General features: G+C 30.6%; 1 protein-coding gene across 1 annotated transcript; it reads left to right on the plus strand.

The window, feature by feature from the left end:
• The first annotated feature begins 4,035 nt into the window (after nt 1–4,035).
• Nucleotides 4,036–9,147, plus strand: LOC141695288 ((E,E)-geranyllinalool synthase-like). Its single transcript, XM_074499546.1, has 12 exons — nt 4,036–4,380; nt 4,483–4,657; nt 4,980–5,236; nt 5,564–5,687; nt 6,274–6,398; nt 6,583–6,812; nt 7,031–7,146; nt 7,212–7,310; nt 7,417–7,632; nt 7,892–8,021; nt 8,112–8,357; nt 8,519–9,147. Exons 1-12 carry the CDS (start codon nt 4,053–4,055, stop codon nt 8,957–8,959), a joined length of 2,487 nt encoding a protein of 828 aa, XP_074355647.1. The 5' UTR covers nt 4,036–4,052; the 3' UTR covers nt 8,960–9,147.
• The last annotated feature ends 12,254 nt before the right edge of the window (nt 9,148–21,401 follow it).

The following is a 21,401-nucleotide window of genomic DNA, read 5'->3' on the forward strand; positions in this document are numbered from 1 at the left end:
TTCAAATTTGAAAATAATAATAAAAATTATTTTCAAATATTTCCAATCATTTTAGCTAATAACCCTAAAATACAATATTCAACAAATTTTACATAAAATATATTATGCACTATTTTACCTTACAAATATAGCTAATATTCTTGAAACTGCTCTTAGCTACATAAACCACGTAAAAAATGAACCAAATGCTGCGAAATCTAACAGTTGATAAAGTAGGTATCCTTATAACACGGAAAAAATACTAAAAAAAATGTAGTACTAAACACAGGATAAATAAACAGATTTTTATAATACCATGAAAGATGTTATTTTTATACGGGAAGTTGGGATCTTGAAGTATAAAAAGATGTTTTTCAAGAAAAAAATCGTAAAAAATATAAGAAAAAAGATGAACACCAATTATTAATAGATCATGCATGTTTATCGAGCACTAGCATGAATAATATATACATGCTTTATTACAAGGTTCAGGTACTAAAAATTTCGGTTTTATCTAGTAATTATGGATTAATTTTTTTAATCTCTGTATATTCTTCTTGACTGATATATATATATATATATATATATATATATATATATATATATATATATAGTAAAATTCTATGGAGTCCACCTTTTGATTGAAGTCCTCGAAGTCCATTTATGTTTTGCAAATAAAATATTTTCTAAAATGTGTTATCTTGCAAAACATGTTTCACAAATATCAGTATTTCAATAAAATCATGCAAATCTCATATATTTACAAGTAAAATATGTATGTTCTGCAACATGAACATTTATGTTATGCAAACTAAGCATGTTTTGTAAAATAATATATTTTGAAACGTTCTACTTGTAAAATCTATGCAATCCGCAAGATTTTCAATAAAATTGTGATATTTGTAGAATATCATTCGAAAAGTAATATGTTTTGCAAGAATTTAAGCTATATTTTTACTTGCACAACATATATATGGACTTAAATGACTCCAATGAAATAGGAGACTCCATTGAACCTAATCCTATATATAGAGAGAGAAAAGTTCAGTGAAGACCTGATTTTAGTTGGAGACTTGGAGACCTAATCCTGACCATCTATTTTTTTCATGTGATGGTTGTTATTGTTTTGCTTTCTTTTATTTATCACATGGGTTGAGTGATAGTTTAGTAAGTATTATAAAAACGTTATATACATCAGGCCATTCATATACTTATATAAAGTTGTTAATATAGTTCACATGCATTAATCATTTTCTCACATTTTCTATAACATAGAAATTTGGATGAATAAATTTTATTTGAATTTAAAAATAATTAAAATTTTCTTACGTTGTGTTCTATTTTCTAATACAAATTTATTGATGTTTCTAATATAAATTATGTTATTTTTATTACTTAGTTTACATTATTATATCATTAATTAAATGAAAAACTAGAAAATTAAAATCGAAATTGCTCACAAATTTTTTTAATACTATTGTAGTACGTTAATATAACTTTCATTCACTAACTTATTTTGATGTAAAATAAAATTAAGAATTAAAGTACAATTTTTTTATAATAAATTCTTTAAAATATTAGTGACTCAATTTATTCTCTGCTTAAATATTTAAAATAAATGTTATTAGTTCTTGAAAAATTAATAAAGAATTATAATGATCATTTAGTACACGTGTGATGCACTGGATGCATAATATTTAAATGCACGACATGACAATCTTTTCCAAGTACAGGACATCCTTATTCTGCAAGTTGCATTATATTTTTTATTTAGGTTTAAAAGTACTAAATATTTATTTATGCATAAATACGTTTTTTGTCATTTACTCCACATCAAATATATTACACTCTAATTTTTATTAGGCTAAGTTATGCACTACAACTTTATTTTTGAATATATTTTTTTGATAATATATGTTGTGCATGCTAAATTATATTTTTTTATTTAGATTTTAAAGTACCACATTTTGTTTATAAAAAAATCTACAATATGTATGCACTCTATTTTTTCAAATATATTTTTCACATAATATTTGATTCTGCAAGTTGCATTATATTTTTTTATTTAGGTTTAAAAGTAGTATACTTTATAATTTTAAGTACTACACTCTGTTTATAAAATTCTATTATATGTTCTACCTTTCATTTTTTTAATATATTTTTTCACATAATATTTTATTCTGCAAGTTGCATTATATTTTTTATTTAGTTTTAAAAGTACTACACTTTATTTATAAAATTCTATAATATGTTTTGCCTTTCATTTTTTTAATATACTTTTTCACATAATATTTTACTCTGCGAGTTACATTATATTTTTTATTTTGTTTTAAAAGTATTATATTTTATAATTTTAAGTACTACATTCTATTTATAAAGTTTTACAATATATTCTGCACTTTTTTGATATATTTTTTTACATAATATTTTATTCTGCATGTTGCATTAATTTTTTTATTTAGATTTAAAAGTACAAAATTTTATAATTTGAAGTACTACACTCTATTTATAAGGTTGTACGATATGTTATGCACTCTATTACTACACTTTATAATTTAAACTACTACACTCTATTTATAAAAAACTTCAGCAATCAATTTTTTTATATATTTTTCACATAATATTTATATACATGTTACATTATACTTAGGTTTATTAGTATTAATCTGTCTCTCACTTTGCATTCATCTATAACCGCACAATCTTACAAAATCTAAGGGCAGGTCTCCAGGGTCTCCAAATAATATTGGTCTCCACTGAACCCTATATATATAGGGTGGCATCCTCCCTTAGATAGTGGTCCGTACAGAATTATTATTTAAAATATGTAAATACACAATATTTTTTTTATCATTTTTCATCATATATAGTTACAAATTTTAATTACCAAATTAAAAACAAAGTTGCACATGTTTTTTATTTAAAAAATTATTGAAATTTGTTGAAATAGTTTAAAGTGGTTCTGTAGTAAAATCACACTAAAACCACACTTATCCCAAATTATTTCACAGAAGAATCAATTAAAATCATTTTTTTTTGAAATTTCAATTGTTAAACGTTTTGTTATAATTAAATATAACTGTTATTCTACATTAGCAACGAATTTGATGTAATTCTAGGTTCTCTATGGTTCTGTATATAAGAGGATTCTTTTCAAGAAAGACCTATATATATATATAGATTGCAAATAAATTATTTTACATAAAACATAATTTTAATTACATTTAAATAATTATAAATTATATAATATGATAAATGTATATTAGTTTATGATAAGTTAAAATATTAAAATGCACCCAAACATGTCCTCCAAATTTTCTCCGATTAATCTTTGACTCTGTGATTTATCTAAATCGGTATATTGCTTTTCCGATTAAGGATTTTTATGACACCCAGACAGTGTTCTTAAAATCGTCAATTACTCCGATTAATCGGCCGAGTAATCGGTGATCGGCCTCCTACCGATCTGATTTTGCATAATCGCCGAATAAAACGTTTTTCTGAGAAAAATAGCCAAAATCGGAGAAAATCGGAGAAAATCGGGGATGTTTAGTTGGGTGGTTGGTTGCAATCAAGAAGATGGAAAATAGTATAAAAAACTACATTAGTCACAACTTTGAATGTAATTGTGGGTCGTTGCTATGGGCCGTTTCTCCAAAGCCCATTTCACATATGTTAAACTTGTTTTTTCTTCTTGTTCGAGTGCATATAACATGTATATTATTTATTTAGAATATTTAAAAATTAATATTAAATATATGTCCGATTATTATTCCCATTAATCCTTCAAATTAATCCCCGAATTACCGATTAATCGCTAATCGGTACCTCCACCGATTAATGTCGATTTCCGATTTTTACAACCATGCACCCAGACGATAAGCTAGCTTCTGCGGCTGCATGGGACAGAGTCAGAAACATTATTAGGCATTGCTTTGTCTTACATGTAAGTAAATTATACTTAGCTAGCGTTCCCTTCCCACTTATAAAGAACTCTCCCCTATAAATACTTGTTACTTCTATGGGTACTAGCACGACAGCTTGTGTATAATAAATCGTTAGTCCACAAGAACATGAACATGGAATATCAATATTCTTCAGAAGCTGAAGTCTCGACTAAAGGTCTTGTAAAAGAGATGAAGAAGAAATTGTTCTCTGCACAATTACAGAGTTCATTAGTTTCTCCATCAGCTTTTGACACTGCATGGCTAGCCATGATTCCCGATTCTAAAAACACTAAAAACCCCATGTTTAAAAGTTGTGTAGATTGGATATTGAACAATCAACAAGATGAAGGTTTCTGGGGAGATAACCACAGTCTTATTCATACACTTTCCTCAACTCTTGCATGCATTCTTGCACTCGCTACTTGGAATACTGGGCCCCAGAGTATTGAATTAGGTAATCATTATTTGAGTTCTTCCATGCTCTGCATTTTTAAATTCATCATACATGTCTTCTTAAACTAATTATTTTATGACTAATGTGTTGCAAATGTAACAGGGAAGTTGTATTTCATTAGTAATACAAAGAAGCTACTTGATGCGAATCACAGGAAACTTCCCAGCTGGTTTACTATGGTATTTCCAGCAATGTTGGAGCAAGCAGAAACACTAGGCCTACATTTAAATTTACCACGTGACCTGAAGGCCTTACTTTCAAACTTTAGTATGGACAGGTACTTACAAAACCTTGACATGCCATTTCTCCAGAATATATTTAGGACCGAACATATATACTCACATGCATTTTTTATTATCGACCAAAGGACATATACAACGCATCTACTGTTTACTGACACGGGAACTAGTCTATTTACACAAAACAACAAAAATACGGATGCCACCTTGATTGATGTTGGACAATTTTCGCAAACTATACAACAATTTATGCAAACAACAGTAAAATACATATGTTTTGGTCTAAAGGCATGTTTTTCAGACACCACAACCCCTACCACAGCCAGAACAAAATACATATGTATGTTTACCGTTAATCTAATTTTTTTCAATAATTTGCAACTACTTCAGGGAGAAGGTTGATGATAGGAATGAGCATCCTTCACCAATAATGTTAAGCTGTGCGGAGGCTCTTTTGTCCGCCTGTGACATAGATAAGCTACTTGTGGTAAAGAATTTAAGTGAGGATGGCTCTTTATTCCATTCACCCTCTGCCTCGGCGGCTGCATATATGGCCACTGGACATCCTGCAGTCCTCAAATATCTGGAGTCTGTGGTTCAGAATTTTCAGTGCGGAGGTTTGTCAAGTGTTTTCTTCAGCCGTAAACGTTTCACTACGCACAGTTTAATTTAGTTGACAATAAGATTCTCGTAAAATAGGGGAGTGTACGAACTCTAAATTCTCATCGGCATCGTAAATAGGATACAGTTGTGATTTTCGTTTCTAATGATTTCCCAATTATTCATTTCCTTTTGTTTGGCTAACTAATTCCTATCGTTTTTATGTTCCACACTAAAGCATAAGTAACCACAATCTATAAATCCAGTTTCTTACAAGTTTTTCATAGCCATGTATGCAAAAACTTATAATACTTTATGAATCCTTTGGATGATGTCAACCGCAGTACCATCAGTGTATCCTGTGGATGAAGAGTTTATAAAGCTCTGCATGCTTGATAAATTACTAAACCTGGGGTTGGCTGAGCAGTTTGCTGAAGAAATTCAAACTACCTTGGCACAAATTCACAGGTACAATATGTTCATGACATTTTAGAATATCAACATCATCTTTAAGATCATTTCGCAGAAAACAAAAATTGCTTTAAAGATCAATTTTAAATATCATCCGGCTCTTAGCCGCTTTGAGTACCAAAATATGTGTTCTAAGCTCTTGAAGGAGAACATACTCCAAGAATAATTGTTACACTCACCAGGCCTAGTCTACTCTTAGAATGACTCGTCAATGTGGCTGCTTTTTAATTCACCCAAATTTTCCCACAGGGGATGACCAGAAAAATCTCATTTATGCAAATTTAAAGTTACAAGAAAAATGGCTGCATAATTTTACTCCCTTACAGTCTAGCCAACAAAACCTTCTGGTCTATGTCTCTGCGATCAGGTTCATTATCGACCAGTCTGCATGCCCCTTGACCAACCAGTTTCTTCAGTCAATTAATCAAGCTTTGCCCCAGATCCAAATTTACAAAATGTTACAGCCTTAGCAAGCACACACATCTTCTTTGATCCAGAGTATTCAAATTCCTTCAATTTATTGTCAATCAAAAGTTTTCATTTCAGTGTGCCTACTTTCTAATTAATAATGTAATTTATGCAGGCTTAGGAGTGATAACGTGAATAGCGCAAGAGATCAAGGTGACATCCACTTTGAAGCAAAGAAAATACACAAAGATGCTTTGGCATTTCGTCTTTTGCGCTTCCATGGTTTCGATGTAACTCCAGGTATGACCTCGAAAAAGTTCGAATTAATTAATTTTTCTTCCCAAATGAAAAATTGTGTAATTTGGATCAATAATCTATTGAAAAATATGTTTGAGTCTATGTTGGATGTTTTATCCAATTTCAAGAATACTTGTCGGATGGACTTGATTGAAAGCATTCTTCTGACTCTAGCTTGTATTTGCAGAGACTTTCTGTTGGTTTCTAGATCACAAAATGATCATGGATCATCTAGAAGACAATAATGACTATTTTGCAAGTATACTGCATAACATTTATCGAGCTTCAGATCTTCCATTTCCAGGGGAATATGAACTTGAAGATGCTAAATCTTTTTCCAGGAGATTGCTCGAGAAAACTGTGTCCGTGGAAGCTGATAGAGATACTGATTATGTTTCCCAAAGTTTCAAAAAAATGGTAACTCAATCCTAGCAACATGTAGCTTTTTCTTCTATATTTTAATACTGTTGTTGTTATTCAGTTTCATTAGGATCAGGCACAAACATCAATAACTAGAAATCTTATTCCGTACAACCACAGTACAGGGGATACATTAATTCTATTTTACTAATTTAGTAGCCAACACACACGCATGAATTTTTTTTTTTACCTTTAATGCATGAGATTTTATGCAGGTTAAGAAAGAGTTAAGTACTCCGTGGATAGCTCGTGTTGATCATCTTGACCATCGGATGTGGATTGAAACTATAAGTTCTCCTCCTCTTGGCTTGGAAAAACCTTCATTCTCTAGGTAATCGTTACTGAACTTTAACTAATTTTCTAGATAAATTTTGATCATGTCAATTCTAACTCCAGGTTATCATGTCTTGATGATGACATCCTGATTCAACTTTCTGTGCAAAATTACAATTTCCGGCAATCAATATTCAAGAACGAATTAGAGGAACTGAAAAGGTACATACACATACTTAACACTTATAATAAGTTAACCAGATCATGAAAAGACTCATGCTTATATTAGTAAAGAATTTATAATTGGCTTTTGCATGATATTCTGTAGCTGGTCTAAGCAATGGGGCCTTGCGGACATGGGATTCGGACGAGAAAAAACTACATACTGTTACTTTGCTGTGTGCAGTACCATGTATTCGCCCCATCATTCTGTTATCAGAAAACTAGTAACAAAAAGTGCAATTTTGATTACTGTCACTGATGATTTTTATGACATGGAAGGGTCACTTGCTGAACTACAAACCTTGACTGAGGCAGTGCAAAGGTAAGAATACCGTAACACTGTAAATTGAATATAGTAGTACTAGGGACCCCAAAAATATTCTCCAAAATTTGTACCAAATGACGTGACTTGGCGGATTTTGGTTGGTCGGCGCATATGTATGCAAACAGGATTCCCTATTATTATTAGGAAAGTTGCTAACTTCCTATATGACTCATCAGATTATCTCCTTTTATCTCTAAATTCCTGACACAATTTTAATCTCTGAAAAATGATGCATATCTATACTTGTTCTATATAGATGGGATGGAGAAGGTCTAACTGGCCCAAGCAAGATTATTTTTGATGCCCTTGACTATTTTGTAAGAGACATGGTAGAACAGGTGCTCGAGCATGAAAGACATGACATGACAAATATAATGCAAGCCATAGTAAGTTGATTACAGCATCATTAGATGTTTGTAAATTTGACCGTCTAAGGTTTTATAAGTACTGATACTTTTAAACATGAATAAATAAAGTGGAAAGAGACGTTCTTGTCATGGATGACGGAAAGTACATGGGGAAGAACAGGATATAAACCATCTGCTGATGAATACCTGGATGTTGGCATGACTTCCGTAGCTGCACACACCATGGCTCTTCCCTGTTCATGTTTCCTGAACCAAAGAATGCCTGCTCATAAACTCATCCACCCTCATTATGAGACTATAACAAAATTGCTTATGGTGAATGCACGATTGTTGAATGACATTCAAAGTTACCAGGTAAGTATTAATATATTTTTAATTTTTCTTAGCAAAAAGCTGCATATTTTCAAATATTGTATGTACTGCAGAACATTTCGTTTTTCTTTTAATTTTTTTGTGACTGTTTAGAATTCCTAAATGAGAACTTCTAATTATTTTCATTTTATGGATATCAACAGAAGGAACAAGAAGAGGGGAAAAACAATATTGTCTTGCTCTACCTCAAAGATCATCCAAACGCAGATATTAATGACTCGATCGAGTATGTCAAGAAGATACTAACTGAGAATAGAATGGAATTCCTTAAGATGGTTTTGGCAGATGACTATGGTGACATGCCTAAACCATGCAAAACTCTACACTTGGCATGTTTAAAAGTATTTGAGATGTTCTACAACTCTAGCAATCTATTTGACTCGAAAGCAGCCCTGCTTGAAGACATTGAAAAAGCCATCTATCTACCTATAAGATTTCCATTGTCAAAACGAACCATCAAACCAGAGACCAAATGTGCATTAATTTATAATGTCCAGAAGAAGAAAGGCTTTTCGCCCCTCTTTACCAACATGAATGTACCTAGTAGCGGAAATGCTATAAGGTTAGCTAGGGAAAGTATTTAAATAATATTAAATGTAATGTAAAATTGTTCTTTTTCCGATTTGATGTCCTCCATATACATGATTGTAATAGCTAATAAGATGTGCATATATAATATGCACAATTGGTTCCACATATATATGTAATGTCTAATGTACGTCAAAACACAGTTTATAAAGTTATATTTAATGGAAACCCAAAGCATAAGTTCCTTTGACTTCTTATTGTCTTCTTTTCTTTCTGGGTTACTCTGTTTTTACATACTGCAAAGGTGATAGGTGTGTTATGCATTTTTATAGCAGATATCGATTTTTGGTACAAATAGTGCTTCCAAGATACAGAAAAATTATTTTAGATAAAAAAAATTCATGATATGTCAAATTTAATTTCCTGTGACAACAAACGTCATTCCCAATTTAATATTATCGGATTCGTACTGAATTATAATTATGAAGAACAGGCCTCACCAAGCAAATATCGACACTTAGCTAATATTGGGTTTTTTCGAAAAATACACAAGTCAAATATTATTATTTTTTAAAAAATTTGAATTTTTTTTATTTACAAAAATATTAATTTTCAATTTTTTTGCAAAAATAAGAATTTTTACAACTAAAATCAATCGGAAAGCAAACTTTGACGAGTTTTTACAAGTATATGTAACCTCAAATGCAACAAAAAATTTTTTTGATTCAACTCGTTGTATGTGTGCTTGATTTTGGTTGATTCCGTATTTTTACAAAAAAAAATCAAAAAATAGTAAAATCGCAAAAATAACTTAGAAAAATTAGTATTTTTGGTTATTTCTCAAATAGAAATATTATTTATTGCACAAAATATTTATGTATTGACACAAAATATTTAGAAGATGAAAAATTAGAGGGATACAAATTAATTTCAAAAATAATTATAAAATATCATGTGTCAAATTTTAATGGCGAAATGTCAATGGATCCATTGCGTTTATTGTACCACCAATTAAAATTTATTGTACCGTTAATTAAATTATTTCATACCGACATACCATAACATAATGTTATAAATATTTATAATTTTTTTTTATCTCTAACCTTGCTTTTAGAAGATATTAGAATCTTGTCACTTTGCTCAAAAAATATATGAATCCCTTATATCAAATGTTTGCAGCTTATTTAATATCATGTGATATACAACCACGGAACATGTCCCAAAATGAAGTAAAAAGTTTTCTAAAACAAAAGTGTGATGTATTATATTATCCCTAAGATTCACCGTTATGCATCGCGGGTTCTTATTATTTTTATCTAGCTTTGTACCCGTGCATGTATTATAGTTTTTTATATATATATATTTTTTGAATATTTATTATTTATTTAACTAATTATTAATAAAATAATTGTATTTCCTAGATAAATTTTATATTCTTCATTAATAATATATTTTTCTAAAAAATTGTATTTTTTGTACTTATATATTTAATTATTATTGTAGCATTATATGTGATATTGATAACCTAACTATAACATATATGTTATAATTTATTTTATTATTTGATTTTTTTTCATATTATAAATTTGTAAATATAATATTTTAATCATATCATATAATATGTTTACGTAATTATTTTTTTATTTTTATATATGTTTTTCTTAATTTTGTGGAGTTTGACCAAAAATTAGAAAGTTATTTGGATTTGCCTCTTGCGATATTTATAATAATATTTATAATTTTTTGGTTCTAATAATGATTTTCAAAAAAAAATACTTTACACTTAATTGTCACAATACTTTTAAATATATTTTATTAGATTCGTATTTCAATTTTGAATATTAATAAAAAAATTATTATTATTATATTTCTTCCTAATTTTTATGTTTTATATGATTCATGTGTTCTAAATTTTTTAAAAGACAAAGTGTAATTTCCCTTGAATTTTGTAATATACATGCGCTCTAAATGTTTTAAAAGACAAACGGTATTTTTCCTTGTTACACAACAAAACAAATCACATGTAATAGTTATACCCAAATATAATTTAAATTTGTTTCTTATTTTATAAAATAAAAATAAAAATTTTCTGTTCATAAATATTTTAAATCAAATTATTTCTTGTATTATATATATAATATAATACTTTTAATATTATTTTATATCACTTAAGAAAATATAATTGTAGCTCAAATAATATGTTTATGTAGTTTTTTTATTTTATTTATATATTTTTTTTTCTTAATATTGTGGAGTTTGTTCAAAAATTTTGTAACTTGCCAATATTTCATCATTTTTCGGTTCTAGTGCTCATTTTGAAAAAAAAACGTTAACTTTTTTTGTGATAGTACTTTTGATTTTATTTTATTAGTCTGGTTTTCAATTTTAAATTATAATAATGGTTTATGATTATTATTATATTTCTTACTCGTTTTATGTGTTATAAATTTGTAATTATAGTTTAATTTCTTAATTAATTATCAATTTATAAAGATTATTAAGTATTTTAATGGAATATTACAATAGTTGAAATACATATAATAATAATATATATTATTGTATTTTTATTTCAATTTCAATTTATAATAGTTTTATTATTATTATTATTATTATTATTATTATTATTATTATTATTATACCTGCACTTTAACCCGTGTAACCCCACCTTATTTTTTTCTATTCTATTAATGATTTTGAAAAAATATACTTTACATTTAATTTTCATGGTCCTTTAAATGTATTTCATTATATTTGTATTTCAATTTTAAATTGTAATAATGTATCATTATTATTATTATTATTATATTTCAAACTTACTCATTCCAATTTTTTTTAAGAAAATTATACTAATTTAACCCGATTATAAATGATTTGTTAATTGTTACTTATATTTATTTTTATTAAAATAATTATTATTTGTATTATATATAATATAATACTTTCAATATTTTTTATATCAATTAAGAATATATTATTATAGTTTAATTTCTAATTATAAATGTTTATTACATAGATTATTAGATATTATAGTAGAATAATAAGATATCCTTAGTACCTATACCTTAGCACGTGCAATCCACCTACTATGTGACGATGTACCACCAAAACTCAGTTAGTCTAATTATATATAGGATATAATATAAAAAAAGAGTCAATAATATTCGTGTCACTGAGAATTTATATAAAAATAATTTTAGGAACTCTATCTTTTTCTCATAATTTATTTAATAATTCCATAAAAAATGTTATATTATTTTGATTTGCAAATCTATACTTCTATACTATACTATATTATAATAGCCGGAATAGAGATAATTTGGTTCAACGGTTTGGTTCAACGATAATTTCTTAATTTTGAATATTACAAAAATAGATAAATAGTATTATATATCTAATAAACTACTAAATTATTAAACTAGTACTAAATATAGTATACTTATCCTACCAAATTACGAATACAACTTATCCTATTATTAAAAGATATAAATAATAGTGTTACATATCTGCTAAACTATTAGAAATAATCTATTTATTCTAATAAATTATGACCACATGTTATTCTATTATTTTTATTATAAATTTATAATTATTATATATTTATATAAATATTTTAAAAATATAATATAATATAATAAATAAAAATTTAAAATATTAATAAAAACCGGCACGGAATTTATGCTAGTCATAATGTAACTGTCCGGTACGGGATACACACATGTAAAATCGACAGAGCTGCATTCCTTGAGCTTATCTATTTTAGATATTCCCGCAGTTGTATATCCTAATCCATTTACTTAAAAAAAAAAGAAATTAAAGAAAATTTGTACATAACTTTAATAAATTCAGTTTACACCCTCATACTTTAACTTTGGGATTCAATATACATCCATTTTCAGAATTTTGTTGAATTGGGTAGGGTAAAACCGGAAATTAAATAATATACTTAATCAAAATAAAATTTATCTTGTTCAAATATTATTAAAAATTGTATATTATTTTATAGCAACTATAAAATAATAAATTTTTAATTTTCAAATAACACTATTAATTTTACATTCGATTATCATTTTTTTAATATCAATTTCAAAAATTTTATTACTCTACTTAATTAAATTTAGTTATATAATCAAAATTAATTGTTAAAATATTTTTTTGTAGAATTACAAAATACTAGAATTAATAATATAAAATAAAATCAAAATTCAAATTACTATTATCATTTAAAAAATTAAAAACTTACAATTTTGTATCAAATTTCAATTTTTAACATTATTTTAAAAGATATGAAATTAATTTACTTAATATTTTTGCTGAATTTCCGGTTTTTCTCCTATCCAATTCAACAAAATTCTGGAAAGGGGTGCATAATGAATTTTCCAAAGTTCTGGTACAAATTTGTTTTTGAAACATAATAATAGGGTGCAAAGTGCAATTTACTCAAATTTATATGATGTATCCATGTTTTCATATATGCTGAGGAAAAAGAAAATGCACGATATTTATAAGCTTCACAGCTCTGAGCTCTGTCATGGTACTGGGTATCAGATGTAATGCATGTGCAGTGATAGTACATATAGCTCCTGGGAGGACTACTCCTAGGCCTTCAACTCTATACAGCTCCTGGGAGTACTACTCCTAGGCCTTCAACTCTATACAGCTCCTAGAAGGACTACTCCTAAGCTCCTAACTCCATATGACTCCTGGGAGGGCTACTCCTAGGCCCTTAACTCCACGCAGCTCCTAGAAGGAGTAGTCACACACACTACCGCTCCTAACCAGCTCAGTCCCGCAAGCCTAACCTTGGTAAATCCCAGCACGTGAGACGTTGGTCCAGGCACATGATGGGGACAACTGTCACACATCAATAATGGGAATAATCAGGGCACGTGTTAGAGGATCCTTAGAAAATTCCTCGGCCAGTCCCGCACTGACACGTGTAAAGCATCCACTCTAGGCAGGTGTCCTTCGCTCCCAGAACCAATGGCTATGATCTAAAGGTACCAACCCCAAAACCCTACCATTGGGCTATAAATAACCCAAGAAGGTGAGGTTTTGGGGTTAATCATTCTCTCACACTCATATACACACACAACAACCTTACATTCATATTCATCTCCATCTTCCCAAAAAGCCAGTTCTTACTCTCACGCCGGAGGCGCCGCGGGACTCCAACCCCCCTTCCGTTGTTGTTTTGTAGGAACCCAACCACTGCTACACCTCTACAGCGGAGAAGGGTCCAGGACGCCGTCGAAGGAGCAGCCCCGCCACCAGGAGTTATCATCCTAGCCGACCATCATAAGCGGTAATTATTAAAGAGTCATTATTACGGCACGTCTCTCCACATTCTTACAGCTGTAATAATTCAAACAATTGGGGGGGGGGAACCCCAAAACCGATTCAACTTGCAAGGAAAACCACCTTAGTCCTGATTCACCGAACTCAGTTCAATCTGGACTGGGGTTCAATCCGGACTGGGGGGCAAGGAAAGCTCAACTCCTGACAAAGACAACCACCTTAGTCCTGATTCACTGGGGGCAAGAAAAGCTCAACTCCTGACAAGGACAATCACCTTAGTCCTGATTCGCCGAACTCGGCGCAATCCGGACTGGGGGCAAGAAAAGCTCAACACCTGCTAAAGACAACCACTTTAGTCCTGATTCGTCGAACTCATCGCAATCCGGACTTGGGGGCAAGAAAAGCTCAACTCCTGACAAGGAAAACCACCTTAGTCCTGATTCACTGAACTCAGCTCAATCCGGACTGGGGGGCAAGAAAAGCTCAACTCCTGACAAGGACAACCACCTTAGTCCTGATTCACTGGGGGCAAGAAAAGCTCAACTCCTGCTAAAGACAACCACCTTAGTCCTGATTCGCCGAACTCGGCGCAATCCGGACTGGGGGCAAGAAAAGCTCAACTCCTGACAAGGACAACCACCTTAGTCCTGATTCGCCGAACTCCTCGTAATCCGGACTGGGGGGCAAGAAAAGCTCAACTCCTAACAAGGACAACCACCTTAGTCCTGATTCACCGAACTCAGCGCAATCCGGACTGGGGGCAAGAAAAGCTCAACTCCTGACAAGGATAACCACCTTAGTCCTGATTCGCTGAACTCAGCGCAATCCGGACTGGGGGCAAGAAAAGCTCAAATTCTTCTAACAAAACAATCAAAAGCTCATGTTCTACAAACATACTCAAATTCACTCCCCCAGCCAGAAAATCTGCATAAGGGAGTGGGGGGCACATGATAGTACATATAGCTCCTGGGAGGACTACTCCTAGGCCTTCAACTCTATACAGCTCCTGGGAGGACTACTCCTAGGCCTTCAACTCTATACAGCTCCTAGAAGGACTACTCCTAAGCTCCTAACTCTATATGACTCCTGGGAGGGCTACTCCTAGGCCCCTAACTCCACGCAGCTCCTAGAAGGAGTAGTCCCGCACACTACCGCTCCTAACCAGCTCAGTCCCGCAAGTCTAACCTTGGTAAATCCCAGCACGTAAGACGTTGGCCCAGGCACATGATGGGGACAACCGTCACACATCAATAATGGGAATAATCAGGGCACGTGTCAGAGGATCCTCAGAACATTCCTCGGCCAGTCCCGCACTGACATGTGTAAAGCATCCACTCCAGCCAGGTGTCCTCCGCTCCCAGAACCAATGGCTATGATCTAAAGGTACCAACCCCAAAACCCTACCCTTGGGCTATAAATAACCCAAGAAGGTGAGGTTTTGAGGTTAATCATTCTCTTACACTCATATACACACACAACAACCTTACATTCATATTCATCTCCATCTTCCCAAAAAGCCAGTTCTTACTCTCACGCCGGAGGCGCCGCGGGACTCCAACCCCCCTTCCGGTATTGTTTTGTAGGAACCCAACCACAGCTACACCTCTACAGCGGAGAAGGGTCCAGGACGCCGTCGAAGGAGCAGCCCCGCCACCAGGAGTTATCATGCAGCAGTGTAGCACATCATTTTAGACCATCCATGTCCAAGTTTCTTCAAGAGAGCCATATTCTACAATCTACATTCTTATGGCTGGGTAGATTAAATTTTGGAAAGAATATCAAATATATATTATCCTCCTGGGAACTAAAATCCCCATTACACAGATACTAGTTTGGGAAGCACGAGATCAAATTAATAATTAATATAAAAATTAAATTTAAATTGTAATTAAAATATATAATAATAAAATTGTACTACTATTGTATTTTTTTCTTTTAAAATTATATGTATTTTTTATTAACTCAAATTTTATTATAATAACAAACTCAACGTTATGAATGTCTATGTTGTCCGAAAAGACGTAACTAATATTTTAAATCGAAACTTTAGCCAGGCAATTAGCAACACTATTAACAGATAATTTTTTAAAATATTAAATCAACATTACTAAGTAATTGTATATTATATTTCTTATTCTAAGCTAGATTTGTATTTTTCTATAGTTTATGATCGCGTTATTTTTCTAATAAAATGTTTTTTATGTATGTATAAATTTGCATTTGATGCTAAAATAGAATTTTATTTGTATGAATTTAGAACTTACAAAAATCCGCAGTTTGGCTCGGTTGGTTAAAGAGAGGATAATTATCCTATTGGTCACATGTTTGAATCTCACGGGATAAGAATTTATGATTATGCCTCATAAACAAGAGTATGTCGCTTAAGTGCGGTTTATCTTGGTTCACGTGGTTTACACGTTATTGCGTGCGCCCGTGGGTTTTACCCATAACGCACCCGAATGGTAGCAGCTGCGGGTTCCTGACAATTAAAAAAATTACAATGTATATATGATTCCATTTATATAAAAAAATATAAATATGTGATATATAAGAATAAAAAAGGGTAAAATATTAGAAATAGAATTATAAGTTATATAGAAATAAAAAAAAGAATAATAATGTATTTACATCTATACTAAAATTTAAAAAGGGGTGAAACCAAAAGTTCGTGAAACCGAAAAGGGGTGAAACAAAAGTATCCCTTAAAAGATGGATTCCCTTATTAATAATATATAATGAATTCCATTTTATTATTTTAATAAAAAAGAAAAAAACAATTCTACGGAAATAGAAATATCATAATTATAATATGATTCCAACAATCTAAATTTCGTTAAAATAACATAGAACTTTACATGAAATAGAAATCGAGGAGTGAAACCAAAATATTGTGTAATTGTACTAAGATAAAATCAAGTACCATATGAGGAAATTATTTAGAGTTAGACGAAAATAGAATTATAATCATAATATGGTTTGAATAATTTTGTTATTTTTTTGGGGTGAAACCAAAATACAGTGTTTATAATATTCGTATCATTTTATTAAAATGAAATTCCACCAACAAATTAAAAAATTCTAAATTAAATATTCTAATTTAAATATATGACCTATTTACTTAGTCGTGTTTTATATTTTTGGGAATCTATTTAGTTGGGCCAATATATGAACCTATTTATTTTAAAACGTAATTAAAAATAGGATTCAAACCTATAAAAATAATAAAACTTTTGTCTTAGTACAGTTGACTCTCTTAGTTATAGCCCTTGTTCAGTTAAGATGTAAGGGAAGATGCTCAGCTCCGCACAACATCGGGATTGGCACGCTTTCGGGAAAAACATAGAATAGTAGAGGATCCAGCATGCGGAACACGGCGATCATTAGAAATTCACGAATTAGCGCCATTATCGGACATTGCAGGCTGAGCATCTATTTCTCGTATATCGCTCCACACCGAATACGGTGAGACGTGAAAACACCCGATCCTAGCATGGATTATAAAAATAAAAAAAGGTAAAAATAACACATATATAATTATAACTTATATAGGAATAAAAAAAGGATAAAAAATAATACACTTAGAGTTATAACATGAATTATAAAAGGTGAAGATAAAAAGTGATGAAACTAAAAAAATAAGTAAAATCAAAGTAACACTTAAAAAGATGATTCGCTTATTAATAAATGTTATTAATGTCAAAACATGATGCACCACGACCCCGATGATAAAACTTTTTGATTTTTTTTAATTTCGATACTACACATTTGTTCTTTTTACTATTAGGTCCCCTAAAACTGTTATTCTAAAGCTAAAAAGACGGTTGAATAGCTTAATTACCAATTTTAAAATTATTATGGCGTTTTAAAAATATTTACCCCGTTTTAAATATTTTATCGAGTAGTTATGCAGATTATAAATGTGAAAATAAAAGAAAAGGAAAGAAAATACCACACGTGTGATTAATCCTGGTTCGTGATGGTGCAACCTCTAATAGATTCGCTCACCCATACGTCCATTCTCCAAACTTCTCTCTCAAACTCGAGTTTTTCCGTTAAAATAACTTTGCTTCTTTCGTAGGCGAAAAAACCTTTACAACCCCATAAATATTTGTCATGGTGTGTAATTCCGGGTTATCACCCTTAAAATAAATGTGTAAAGCTACACAACCTATCTTAGACAATAACTCCCTGTTATATTTTTAAAGTTGATGTAGAACCCTTGGTGTAGTCTTTGTCCTTCTAGGCTTTTGTCGAACTTGGATCTTAGTAGTTGGTCTTTGGTCATTCCTCTTCCTCACGGTGCAAAGACTACTAACTCCCGGTTAGTACGTCTAGGACTCGGGTCTTAAAACGAGAATCACCTCACTATACTTCACCTCACTGCAAACCGAAGAAAATAATATCTACGAAAAATACATGTTATATAAAAAGAGTTTGGACTAGTGAATACTTAACTAGACTAGGTAACTTACAATATTCTTAAAAAAATATTAGTGTATACTTTTCGTTGAATATTACGTTTTAATCAAAGTATATATATTATTATTCGAAGTAGATCAAGTGAAGTGCGGGAGTAATAAAAGTTGACTCCTTTAAGTATGGTAACTTAAGACTTTATAAATATATATTTCTTTTGACTAATATAAATGTCAAAGTATACTTGGTATTACTTCGTTTTAGATAATATATCTTATTTCCGAAGTAATAAATATATCAAGTCCTTAGTGAAGCGTTGTAGCTTTCAGATCTTTGATAACAACAACTTCTCATTTAATATAGTCGAGTGTAGGCTTTTATAAATCAAGAACGTTATAATTATTCTTTAATTATTTGCATCTATAATATATTTGGCTGAGAAAATAAAAGGTCTGTAATTTAAACACAATATATCACAAAATATAATAGCAGGGTTTAAATTCTATTAGCACAATTTATTTGTATATATATAATACAATATAAAATTTAAGTTTTTCCCACAAAATACTGAAGATGCTAGTAAGGGAAATCGCTTAATTCTTATATGATTATATATATATTTATATTTACTTAACATCTTTAAGATTTTCTCACGAAACACTAGAGGTGCTGGTAAGGGAATTCACTTCAATCTTTTAACTAAATATAACAAGTACATATATATATATATATTATAATCCTTACGTTTTTCCCACGAAACACTAAAGGTGCTAGTATAAGAACTCGCTTAAGTCTTGTTAAACAATTATAGCAATTATATCAATATATGGCCAAAATAAGTGCTTTTAAGTTTAAAGAATAAAATTCTTGCTTTTGTGTTTTATTTCCCCACAAAATACTAAGAATCTAGTAAGGAATTCGAATCAAGTTATGTGTAAAATTATCACTTCATGATAGAAGTGTATAATTTTTCGAATCGTTATTCGAATAAACAATCCTTGTACGGATTTGTTTTTCTTTAAGTATTATATATAAGAGCTTGTAATGATGAAGATAAAGTAGTACTAAGTTTCTTATATGAATATTAAGTACGGTCATTAAGATTCAGATCAAAAGCTAAGAGTTTACAACTTTTTAAAGATGGACGGAAAAAATCGTCGAAAAATGTAACACCCCCAAATCCGGGGTCAGAGAATTTGATCGTCACTATGAAATCTCAATCCAAATTAACCTGTTAAATCAATAAATAAATGTCAACAACTCAAATATAGCATCAATGACCCCAAACTAATCTAAGATCTTTTAAGGTTACACTTCTATAAATAAGAATCCCAAATTCCATAAATAAATTTTCTCTTTCTTTAAAAACTATTTTCAAAAAATTCCAACTCAATACTAAACCCCCTAGTATAACTTCAAATTCAAAAAGAAGTATACTAGTCCCAATTATATAATACACAACTATAGTACGATATAATATAAACAATTTTACATAATAGAACTTACACTAGTCTGCAAACCCTGGATAAACCACCTTCCAAAAGCTTCTTCTTTGCTTCCTCGAATTACGCGGCTAAACATCGCAAGCTAATCCTCACTGGAAGGTTAAATTTAAAAACAGGCAAGTATGAGCGAAAGAAATGCTCAGCAAGTTCATTATAACATATATATGGCCTTTTTGATATAAAATCATCATCTGCACTAGAGAAGAATATTTAAAATCATAATTGCTGAATCAGAAAATTTTAGTTAAGGAATCCCATAATTGGTTCCTCATATGTATTCAAAACCCTTTTTATATTTTTGAGCGAAATGCTTCAGCAATTTTTTGAATCTTAACGCGAATAATCTCGTAAAACAGTGTTTACGGAAATATCTTAAACAAAAACAACATGAAACAGTGATTATGGACTGAATCATAAACTCATTCAAAACCGAACTCTTGATATTAATACTCATTTTGATGTCATATCAAATTAGATATCAAAACGAAATTTGATGCTCATAACATCCCAAATTGAAGTCAACATCAATCATCTATATGAATACCACTTTTGATATCTAAAAACAACCTAAGTATCAACATCAATCAGAAACTAAATTAAAACTGTATCTCACATTTTATCCAAAACAGAAACACTTGATAAATCATTCATTGTATGATTATCAAAACAATTTAGAAACAACAATTTAGATTGGAATCCTCGAACGACGGTGTGTTGCCGCCAGTGATCAGCCGCGGAGAAACACCGTTATGCCGAACATATCCAACTAAACAAAGGGTACCGAAGGAACATATTGGCCTAGCAAGGTATTTTATCCTGTATAATACATAGCTCACATTGGACCATGGCCTCTTACGCAACCATCCAATCTTAAAACATTTTCTTGAAAGGGGTCATAATAATCGACACCCTTTTAAATTTTATTCCCCGATTTATTTGGGCAGGAATACTCGCAATAAAATCATCTTTCTCAAATTCTAAAATATTTATAAATCCAACATTTGGATAAGTAAAAATACTTAACTATTCTGAATATAGAATAACAGAAGGGTACTTGCATGATAAACATTTAACTCAGTGATATGGAAAACATTTATCTATTGTGAATTGAGAATAGAAAGAGCAATACTTGCATAATCATAAGTAGTTTGATATGTAAATATTGAACTATTCTGGAATTAGAATAGCATAGAAAACTTGCCTTTGATTTTTAGCAGTTAGGCACACTCACAACATCACGATTATCTCAGTCTGACATCTCATGGTCTCGCTATCTTTCAAT

The sequence above is a fragment of the Apium graveolens genome, chromosome 11 (genome assembly GCF_009905375.1).
Source record: "Apium graveolens cultivar Ventura chromosome 11, ASM990537v1, whole genome shotgun sequence".
NCBI classification, from domain to species: domain Eukaryota; kingdom Viridiplantae; phylum Streptophyta; class Magnoliopsida; order Apiales; family Apiaceae; genus Apium; species Apium graveolens.

Bases quoted from the DNA above. Each gene is read 5' to 3' on its own strand.
- LOC141695288 (XM_074499546.1), top strand. From the start codon at position 4,053: ATGAACATGGAATATCAATATTCTTCAGAAGCTGAAGTCTCGACTAAA. The intron at 7,147-7,211 runs GTAATCGTTACT...TTCTAACTCCAG, and splicing joins GAAAAACCTTCATTCTCTAG to GTTATCATGTCTTGATGATG. The intron at 8,358-8,518 runs GTAAGTATTAAT...GGATATCAACAG, and splicing joins ATGACATTCAAAGTTACCAG to AAGGAACAAGAAGAGGGGAA.